Source organism: Bubalus kerabau, chromosome 17 (genome assembly GCF_029407905.1).
Source record: "Bubalus kerabau isolate K-KA32 ecotype Philippines breed swamp buffalo chromosome 17, PCC_UOA_SB_1v2, whole genome shotgun sequence".
In the NCBI taxonomy this organism is placed as follows: Eukaryota; Metazoa; Chordata; class Mammalia; order Artiodactyla; family Bovidae; genus Bubalus; species Bubalus kerabau.
This window is the reverse complement of record NC_073640.1, coordinates 64,886,270-64,897,298: the sequence shown is the minus strand read 5'-3', so window position 1 is coordinate 64,897,298 and position 11,029 is coordinate 64,886,270. Positions and strand designations below refer to the sequence as shown.

The 11,029-nt window shown below is 41.3% G+C and overlaps 1 protein-coding gene across 1 annotated transcript; it reads left to right on the top strand.

The window, feature by feature from the left end:
* Positions 1-3,021: 3,021 nt before the first annotated feature.
* Positions 3,022-11,029, top strand: LOC129632210 (zinc finger protein 345-like). The gene is given in 2 exon segments (XM_055553674.1): positions 3,022-3,102; positions 7,785-11,029. A coding segment is annotated over 1 exon segment (2,463 nt). The 5' UTR covers positions 3,022-3,102; positions 7,785-7,813; the 3' UTR covers positions 10,277-11,029.

The window sequence follows — 11,029 nt, the reverse complement described above, 5'->3', positions numbered from 1 at the left end:
GGCCTCCCTGTCCATCACCAACTCTCGGAGTTCACTCAGACTCACATCCATCGAGTCAGTGATGCCATGCAGCCATCTCATCCTCTGTCGTCCCCTTCTCCTCCTGCCCCCAATCCCTCCCAGCATCAGAGACTTTTCCAATGAGTCAACTCTTCGCATGAGGTGGCCAAAGTACTGGAGTTCCAGCTTTACCATCATTCCTTCCAAAGAAATCCCAGGGCTGATCTCCTTCAGAATGGACTGGTTGCAGTCCCTTGCAGTCCAAGGGACTCTCAAGAGTCTTCTCCAAGATCACAGTTCAAAAGATCAATTCTTCAGCGTTCAGCCTTCTTCACGGTCCAACTCTCACATTCATACATGACTATAGGAAAAACCAAGGCTTGACTAGATGGACCTTTGTTGGCAAAGTAATGTCTCTGCTTTTGAATATGCAGTCTATGTTGGTCATAACTTTCCTTTCAAGGAGTAAGTGTCTTTTAATTTCCTGGCTGCATTCACCATCTGCAGTGATTTTGGAGCCCCAAAAATAAAGTCTGCTACTGTTTCCACTGTTTCCCCATCTATTTCCCATGAAGTGATGGGATCAGATGCCATGATCTTCGTTTTTTGAATGTTGATCTTTAAGCCAACTTTGTCACTCTCCACTTTCACTTTCATCAAGAGGCTTTTGAGTTCCTCTTCACTTTCTGCCATAAGGGTGGTGTCATCTGCATATCTGAGGTGATTAATATTTCTCCCGGCAATCTTGATTCCAGCTTGTGCTTCTTCCAGTCCCGTGTTTCTCATGATGTACTCTGCATATAAGTTAAATAAACAGGGTGACAATATACAGCCTTGATGAACTCCTTTTCCTATTTGGAACCAGTCTGTGGTTCCCTGTCCAGTTCTAACTGTTGCTTCCTGACCTGCATACAGATTTCTCAAGAGGCAGGTCAGGTGGTCTGGTAGGCCCATCTCTTGAAGAATTTTCCACAGTCTATTGTGATCCACACAGTCAAAGGCTTTGGCATAGTCAATAATGCAGAGATAGATGTTTTTCTGGAACTCTCTCGTTTTCCGTGATCCAGCGGATGTTGGCAATTTGATCTCTGGTTCCTCTGTGATTTCTAAAAGCAGCTTGAACATCAGGAAGTTCACGCCTCACGTATTGCTGAAGCCTAGCTTGGAGAATTTTGAGCATTACTTACTAGCATGTGAGATGAGTGCAATTGTGCAGTAGTTTGAGCATTCTTTGGCATTGCCTTTCTTTGGGATTGGAATGAAAACTGACCTTTTCCAGTCCTGTGGCCACTGCGGAGTTTTCCAAATGTGCTGACATATTGAGTGCAGCACTTTCACAGCATCATCTTTCAGGATTTGAAATAGCTGGAATTCCATCACCTCCACTAGCTTTGTTCATAGTGATGCTTTCTAAAGCCCACTTGACTTCACATTCCAGGATGTCTGGCTCCAGATCAGTGATCACACCATTGTGATTATCTGGGTCGTGAACATCTTTTCTGTACAGTTCTTCTGTGTATTCTTGCCACCTCTTCTTAATATCTTCTGCTTCTGTTAGGTCCATACCATTTCTGTCCTTTATCGAGCCCATCTTTGCATGAAATGTTCCCTTGCTTTCTCTAATTTTCTTGAAGGGATCTCTAGTCTTTGCCCTTCTGTTGTTTTCCTCTATTTCTTTGTATTGATCACTGAGGAAGGCTTTCTTATCTCTTCTTGCTATTTGGAACTCTGCATTCAGATGCTTATATCTTTCCTTTTCTCCTTTGCTTTTCGCTTCTCTTCTTTTCACAGCTATTTGTAAGCCCTCCCAGACAGCCATTGTGCTTTTTTGCATTTCTTTTCCATGGGGATGGTCTTCATCCCTGTCTCCTGTACAATGTCACGAACCTCATTCCATAGTTCATCAGACACTCTTATCTATCAGATCTAGTCCCTTAAATCTATTTCTCACTTCCACTGTATAATCATAAGGGATTTGATTTAGGTCATACCTGAATGGTCTAGTGATTTCCCCTACTTTCTTCAATTTAAGTCTGAATTTGGCAATAAGGAGTTCATGGTCTGAGGCACAGTCAGCTCCTGGTCTTGTTTTTGTTGACTGTATAGAGCTGCTCCATCTTCGGCTGCAAAGAATATAATCAATCTGATTTCGATGTTGACCATCTGGTGATGTCCATGTGTAGAGTCTTCTCTTGTGTTGTTGGAAGAGGGTGTTTGTTATGACCAGTGCAGTTTCTTGGCAAAACTCTTATTAGTCTTTTCCCTGCTTCATTCCGTATTCCAAGGCCAAATTTGCCTATTACTCAGATTTTATCTGACTGAATGGTATACGGATCACATTAGGAAGACTTCCCACGGCCTATTGGCATCTGTACCTTGTATTTCAGGGACGGCTGACGTTTCAGGATGTGGCCATAGACTTCACTCAAGAGGAGTGGGAATGCCTGGACCTCGGTCAGCGGAAATTGTACAGGAGCGTGATGTTAGAGAACTACAGGAACCTGGCCTCCTTGGGTGAGGATATCTGCCTTCCAGAATCCCTTATCTACCCACTGCGTTTTTGTTCCATCACTTCTAGAATGTCTTCTGAAATTTTCTGCTTCCCACAGTATTTTCAGATCTGTACTCTCTAGGGGATAATAGGTTATTTCTGAGTTTAGAAAGAAAGGCTTCATGATGAATCGTTGTGCTGGTGATGTTTTTCTTCCTTGATGTACTCTGCATCCTTCATTCTACGTTACTGGTAATTGTGTAAGTTCTGTGGTATTAAATAGTTGCACCCTCTCTTAATCTCACATTGACTCTACTTACCTTTGCCTTAGCGCTACTTGACCAGAATCTCAGGACCTGATTGTTAGGTGTGTGTTAGTATTGTATAGCGGCTTTGAATAAAGTATTTCAGGAAATCGTTTTCTAGAAGAAAATGCATTTTCGTCTCACCTGAATACATATTGGATTCCATACTGATGAATCTCTAACAACACGAATATTCCTTTCTCTGATCACCAGGGCTTGTCTCTAAAGTGGACCTGGTCACCTTTCTGGAGCTATTGAAGGATCCCAGGAATATAAGGAGAATTGAAACAACAGCCATTTACCCAGGTAGGTATGAATGGTTGGAGATGATGACTCAGATGGTGTTGGAAGATTTGCTTCAATGGAAATGGTTTTCGAAAACGTGGGTTTGTTCTGCTACTGTGATAGAAATGTATCACCTGCCCCATTCTCTCTCTTAAATCATTCATGAATTTATCTCCAGTGATTACTTTTCTCCATCACAGTGTGACCTAAAAGTCTCTTCTTGGCTTCTGACAAACTGCATTTATTCATTGCTCTTCGATTTCTTGGGGGCCCTAGGAAAACTCTGCCCATTTCTGAGTAACTGTATGACAGTCCTTTTAAAGTTTCCTTCTACCTCTAGACAGAAATGTGTGAGTGAAATGGTAGAAAAACTGCCGAATTTCCTGGAATACTAGGGACAGGATTTTATTCTCTGATTTATAATTTCCTATCCACTAGGAGCGACACATAGGACCTTCTAAATAAATTTCAAATTCAAGTAATTTTTCACTGCAGAAAGCAAAACCTGGTGAAAATGAAACAGTGCACATCTGAGGTTGACTTGAAAGTTTCTCATTACCTTATATGATCTCATATGAAATATCTTTTTGTGTATTTGCCCCAATTCTAACATGCTAAAATACTTTATTGTGTTTTATTACCTCATAGAATTTTAAAATAAATGGACATAAAATCTTAGCACATTTTCCACTACATTATTAATGGTTGATTCAAACTATGACAATTTTTAGATTATATGAAGAAATCTTTATTAAAAGTTCTAATTGGAATATAGCTGTTTTCCAATTTTGTTCTCCTATACAGCAAAGATAATTATTTATATGTATCGGTCAGTTCAGTTCCATCGTTCCATTGAATCTGAGTCTGCGATCCATGGTATGCAGCAGGCCAGGCTTCCCTGCCAATCACTTAACTCCCAGAGCCTGCTGAAACTCATATCCATCGAGTCAGTGATGCCATGCAACCATCTCCCATCTCACCCTCTGTCGTCCCCTTCTCCTCTCATCTTCAATCTTTCCCGGCATAAGGGTCTTTTTCAGTGGGTCAGTTCTTCACATCAGGTGGCCAAAGTATTAGAACATCAGCTTCACCATGTCCTTCCAACGAATATTGAGGACTGATTTCCATTAGGATGGAGTGGTGTGATCTTCTTGCAGTACAAGGCACTCTCAAGAGTCTTCTCCAATACCACAGTTCCAAAGCATGAATTCTTCAACACTCAGCTTTCTTCATGGTCCAACTCTCACATCCATACATGACTACTGGAAACAATATAACTTTGACTAGATGGACCTTTGTCAGCAAAGTAATGTTTCTGCTTTTTAATATGCTGCCTAGGTCGGTCATAGCTTTTCTTCCAAGGAGCAAGCGTCTTTTACTTTCATGGCGGTAGTCACCATCTGCAGTGATTTTGGAACCCCCAGAAAATACAGTTTCACACTGTTTCCACTCTTTCTCCCACTGTTTGCCATGAAATGATCTGACCGGTGCCATGATCTTTGTTTTTTGAAGGTTGAGTTTGAAGCCAGCTTTTTCAGGCTCTTCTTTCAGTTTCATCAAGAGACTCCTCAGTTCCTCTTCGCTTTCTGCCCTAAGGGTGGTGTCATCTTTATATCTGAGATTATGGATATTTCTCCCTGAAATCATGATTCCAATTTGTGCTTCATCTTTCCCAGTATGTCACATTATGTACTGTGCATATAAGTTAAATAAGCAGGGTGACAGTATACAGCCTTGACATACTCCTTTCCCAATTTGGAATCAGTCTGTTGTCACATGTCCAGTTCTCCCTGCTGCCTGTTGACATGCATACAGATTTCTCAGGAGGCAGGTAAGGTAGTCTGGTGTTCCCATCTCTTTAAGAATTTTCCACAGTTTCTTGTTGTCCACACAATCAAAGGCTGTGATATTGTCAATAAAGGAGATGTTGTCGTATCTCCAGAACTCTCTCACTTTTTATATGATCCAAAGGATGTTGGCAATTTGATCTCTGATTCCTCTGCCGTTTCTAAATCCAGCTTGAAAATCTGGAAGCTCTCAGTTCACGTGCTGTTAAAGCCTCGCTTGGAGAATTTGGAGCCTTTGCTATTGTTGGAAATGAGGGAAATTGTGTAGTAGTTTGAGCGTTCTTTGGCATTGCCTTTCTTTGTGATTGGAATGAAAACTGACCTTTTTCCGTCCTGAGGCCACTGCTGAGTTTTCCAAATTTGCTGGCTTATCGAGTGCAGAACTTTAGCATTATCATCTTTTAGGACTTGAAATAGGTCAGCTGGAGTTCCATCACCTGCACTAGGTTTGTGGGTCCTCATGCCTTCTAAGGCCGACTTTACTTTGGATGCCAGGATGTCTGTTACTAGGTGAGTGACCACACCATCGTGGTTATCTCGGTCATTAAGATCTTTTTCGTATAGTTCTTCCATATATTCTTGCCTACTTCTCTTAATATCTTCTTCTTCTTTTAGGTCCATCCTGTTTCTGTCCTTTATTGTTGCCATCTTTGCATGAAATATTCCCGGTACCTCTAATTTTCTTAAAGAGATCTCTAGTCTTTACTGTCCTATTGATTTCCTTCCCATTTAGGTCTCCACAGAGCAATGAGTAGAGTTCCCTCTTTCAATCATAGTTTTAAAGTCTCTCTTCTTATTTAATTTCTTAAAACTAGTACTTTATTAAGTTTATCTTCTTTGTATTCAGCTTCCTCGGACACTGTCTTATGTGTCCTCAGTTTCTGACTAGTTCTCTGTCACTATCATTTATGCTTCTTAGATTGAAACAGCTAATAACACATTCTCAGAAACATGTGTGGCAAGAAGTGGATTTAAGAATTACTAGACACCTAGGATTTGTGAAAGTATTCGGTGTCTCCACTTAAGATGACTAAAATCAAGAAGTAATCATTAGATTGCCTATCACCTCTTAACTCAGTGGTCCTTGGGGGGTTTTATGTTGTTTCTTGCCCTGTAACATATTTCTTTGTCATCTCATATTGTCCTGCGTTCTGTATGTGGTCTTTGTTTTGAAGGGTGCAGCCACCTAGTTAATCTTCCTTCTGGTATCTGCACCTTAGTGGGTGAGGTTGGTCCAGAGGTTTGTGCCCTTATCCTCTCTTGATCTGTGCTCTGATTGCTGTGAACTGTGACCAGAGCCTGCCCTGGATATTCAGGGCTGTTTCCCCCTTATTCTGTGGTTGTTACTGCCTTGTCTCTGGTGGTGCCTGCTCCCTGTGTGGTGGAATACAGCCCCCAGATCTGAGTCTTTGCTGTGATTCTGATCTGTGGTGCGAGGCAGGTGGGATTGGAGCACACCCACTGGGAGAGAAGACACTAAGTATTACTCCTGTAGGAATGTTCACCTCAGGGTGTGCTCTGGTGCCCCCTCTCATGCGTTCTGCAAGCTCTCCTTATGTAGTGTTGGAACTGCTCTTGGCCCCACCTTAACCATGGGCATGATGGCACACGGCCCTGGTGTCTGTTAGCTGTTGTTTTCACAAGGTCACCAGCATAGATTCAGTGAAGGCAGGTCCTGGGATTGCATTCAGCGTGAAGCTGGACCCGCTGTGGTGCTACGGAGCAGCTCAGGCTCTGTCCTCGCCCAGCCCCCTTGAGTAGGAGCCCACAAAGTCTACAGCTACTAAAGCTATACCTGCCAGGAATGAGAGAGCCCTTGGTTGTTGGTTCAGATGCTCTGTAGGGGCTGAGGTTACAAAGCTGGTCATGGGTGTAAGACCATGGCTTGTGTTGCTGCAAGGAGAGTTTTCAGCTTTTCTTCTTTATTGCTGGCGTTCACCTGTGCTTTCTGCTCCATCTGTGCTTGTGGCCAACTCACAGGTGTCTTCTCCTGAGGCTGCCCCAGAGCTCAGGATTCTGCTGATTATGGAGGAGGTCGATGGGGGAGGCCATGGCTGGGGCTCAAAAGACCCCAGGCTGGGTAGAGTTCTTCCTAGTCCTTGGCTAGCAGGGGCAGGCACAAGGGACAAGGGATGCAGTGGGCTCATTCCTTGGGCATCACTTAACAATGACACTCTCTCTATGGTGGTTCAGGCTTCCTCCAGAAGCATCCCTTTAGAGACCTCCTCCCTCACTCCCGTCCCCTCAGGATGTATCCTCACAGCGAACCGCAGTCCTCTGCCTGGGTCTGCTCTCCAAACCCCACATTTCAGCAGCCAGCCCTTGTCTGCATTGCTGGACATGCCGCTAAGGCTGGGTGGGCAGGGCTGGGGTCAGCACCCTGTGTGCAGGTCTCACTCTGTCCTGCTGCCACACACTGTTTGCCATGTTCTCTTCCCACAGAGAATGAGGCTCTCCTTCTGTCCAAACTGAGCTCCCCCAATGAGGGGCTTCCTCGGATATGGGGACCTCTCCTCACTTTCATCTCCCTGCAGAGTTGCAGGCCCCAACCCACGTCCTCTCCTCTTCTTTTTCCTTCTTTCTTTTGTCCTACCCTGCAGAGCAGGAATCTTTCTTGTCCTTTCAGATTTCCAAGGGCCTCTGCTAGTGTTCAGCTGGGCTCTGTACGAATTGTTCCATTTCTCATTCATTTGTGGAGAGAGAGATGAGCTCCACATCTGCCTAAGCCTCTGGCATCTTGATCCTTCCATCTCTATTTTATTTTTAAACTAGCTATGGTCATCAATTTTCTTTAAATCTTTAAAGATATTCACTGAGAATAGCAGATAAAATTACTTGTTATTTGGTATCTTTCAGCTGTGTCTCCACAAGACACCCAGGATTTGATGCCAAAGAATCCAGCATTAGAAGATGTATTCCCAAAAGCAAACCTAGGAATATATCAAACATTTCACCTCAGAAACTTAAATTTAATGAAAGATTGGGAATATACCAGGGTATATGAAAGACAGAGAGGATGTTTATATGGACATAAAGAAATGGAGACACTTACAAATAATGCTAGGAGTACTGCAAAAAGAAATGAGCAACCTGAGTCAAATTGGGAAAAACAGCAACTTCAATCTTCACTATCTGCCGAGAAGTGTAAGTGTTTAAGAAAAGATGTCCATCCTTTTTTGAAACATACATGTTCTCTAAAAGAAAACGTGGAAAATCTGGAAGGTAATCTAGTCTCTACTGCAAATACTCATTCAGACAATTGTGAACGTAGGCTTCGACTAAACATACATTCAAGGATGTCTGAACACCTACAATTTAACAATGAGTGTGAAAATTCAAAATCTAAGCAATTTCAGGGATCCGTGAGCAGGGTGTCATTGTTCTTCCCCCAACAGATATCTTCTATCCAGTCCAAGATATATAATGTTGAGGATAATGGAAGAGATGCAATCCAACCATCATTCTTCAATACATATTGTGATATGGTTAATACACAACAACTTTCCAGGTATAATAAAATGAGTCAGACCTTAAGTAAGAGCCCCAGCTCCAATAATTACAAGAGTATTTATGGCGGACTGAGAAGATATTCAGGCAATGAAACTAGGTATACAGTTGAAGGAGACTCAAACCTTAAGAAACATCAGGGACCCGAATCTTTAAACAGGGATTCTAAAATTAATAAATGTAGAAATACCTTTGATCAAATGTCAGGTTTTTCTGTAGATAAGAGTACTTGTACTGGAGACAGGACTTGTAGTGAATATGGTAAGGTTTCTAATCACTGTTCAGAACTTACTCAACAGGACACTGTTCAGAATCCACAGAAAGAAAACAAGTGTAAGGTATGTGAGAAAGGGTTTAGTAAGTCATGCAATCTTAGTAGACATAGGAGAATTCATACAGGAAGGAAACCTTTCAAATGTACAGAATGTAGCAGAGCATTTAACTGTCACTCACTTCTTACTCAACATCAGCGAATTCATGCTGGAAAGAAACCTTATATATGTAAAGAATGTAACAAAGCCTTTCATTGTTCCTCATTTCTTACTGAACATCAGCGAATTCACACTGGAGAGAAACCGTATAAATGTACAGTATGTGGCAAAGCCTTTACTTACAACTCAGACCTTATTGAACATCAGCGAATTCATACTGGAGAGAAACCTTATAAATGTACAGAATGTAGCAAAGCCTTTACTTACAACTCACTTCTTATTCAACATCGGCGAACTCATACAGGAGAGAAACCTTATAAATGTACAGAATGTAGCAAAGCCTTTACTTATAATTCAGACCGTATTGAACATCAGCGAATTCATACTGGAGAGAAACCTTATATATGTAAAGAATGTAACAAAGCCTTTCGTCGCTCCTCATTTCTTACTCAACATCAGCGAATTCACACTGGACAGAAACCTTATAAATGTACAGAATGTGGCAAAGCCTTTACTTACAAGTCACTTCTTATTAAACATCGGAGAATTCATACTGGAGAGAAACCTTATAAATGTACAGAATGTAGCAAAGCCTTTACTTAAAACTCAAGCCTTATTCAACATCAGCGAATTCATGCTGGAGAGAAACCTTATAAATGTACAGAATGTAGCAAAGCCTTTATTTGCAACTCAGACCTTATTGAACATCAGCGAATTCATACTGGAGAGAAACCTTATAGATGTAAAGTATGTAACAAAGCCTTTCGTCGCTCCTCATTTCTTACTCGACATCAGCAAATTCACGCTGGAGAGAAACCTTATAAATGTACAGTATGTGGCAAAGCCTTTACTTACAACTCAAATCTTATTCAACATCAGCAAATTCATACTGGAGAGAAACCTTATAAATGTACAGAATGTAGCAAAGCCTTTATCTGTTACTCAGATCTAACCTATCATAAGCGAATCCATACTGAAGAGAAGCCTTATATATGTAAAGAATGTAACAAAGCCTTTCATCATTGCTCAGTTCTTACTAGACATCATCGAATCCATACTGGGGAGAAACCATACAAATGTAAAGAATGTGGCAGAGCCTTTATTAGGAGTTCAGCCCTTACTCAACATCACCGAATTCATACCGGGGATAGACGTTATAAATGTACAGAATGTGGCAAGACCTTTATTACGCGTTATAACCTTACTGAACATCGGCGCGTGCATACTGGAGAGAGACCATATACATGTACTGAATGTGGCAAAGCCTTTGGTTACAGGTCAGCTCTTACTCTGCATCGGCGAATGCATACTGGAGAGAGACGTTATGAATGTACCGAATGTGGCAAAGCCTTTAGTCAGAGTGCTCATCTCAGTAAACATCAGAGAACACACACTGGAGAGAAACTCTAGTAATGGAACATGTGATGGAAGAGGTTTGCGCTAAACATGCATCAGAAAACACAAGAGTTTATACAAAAAAAAAAACAATGGAAATGATGTAACCAATATGTAGAAAAGTATTTAATCAAAAGTTAAATGGAAATAAATATCAGAGATTGCATAATAGAAGGCATTTCACTAATCTTGTTTTCAGAAGTTTCTCTGAAGTACAATGACTGTAGGGAGTACTGCATAGTTAAAGCACATAGAAAATGGACGTATTAGCATGAATCATGAGATGAAGGTTGATAGTTAGAAAGTTACAATTCTTAACACTGTATGTATGAAAGCGAAAGTAAAGTCGCTCAGTCGTGTCCAACTTTGCAACCCCATAGACTGTAGCCTACCAGGCTCCTGTGTCTATGGGATTTTCCAGGCAATAGTACTGGAGTGGATTGTTATTTGTATGCTCGTTTATAATGACATGATTTGAGATTCTTTGACGTGAATGTAATAGACCACTCAATCCATATTAAGCTTTCTACTGTGTTTGGAAAGGTAGATTTTTTATGGTTTATTAAAGATTAGCTTTTTATATTATGTTGCAACACAATTTCTATCTATCCTCCTTTAGAAGATGAAGGATACCATAATGTAAAATGGACAATGACCATCTAAATGGAGGTGTTTGGCATTGATGTGAAATATCTGGAAGTTGCCATGATGTAAGTGATTATTTAATCTTTCCATGTATTAAAGTAAGATAGAAGTTGGTTCAGAAGT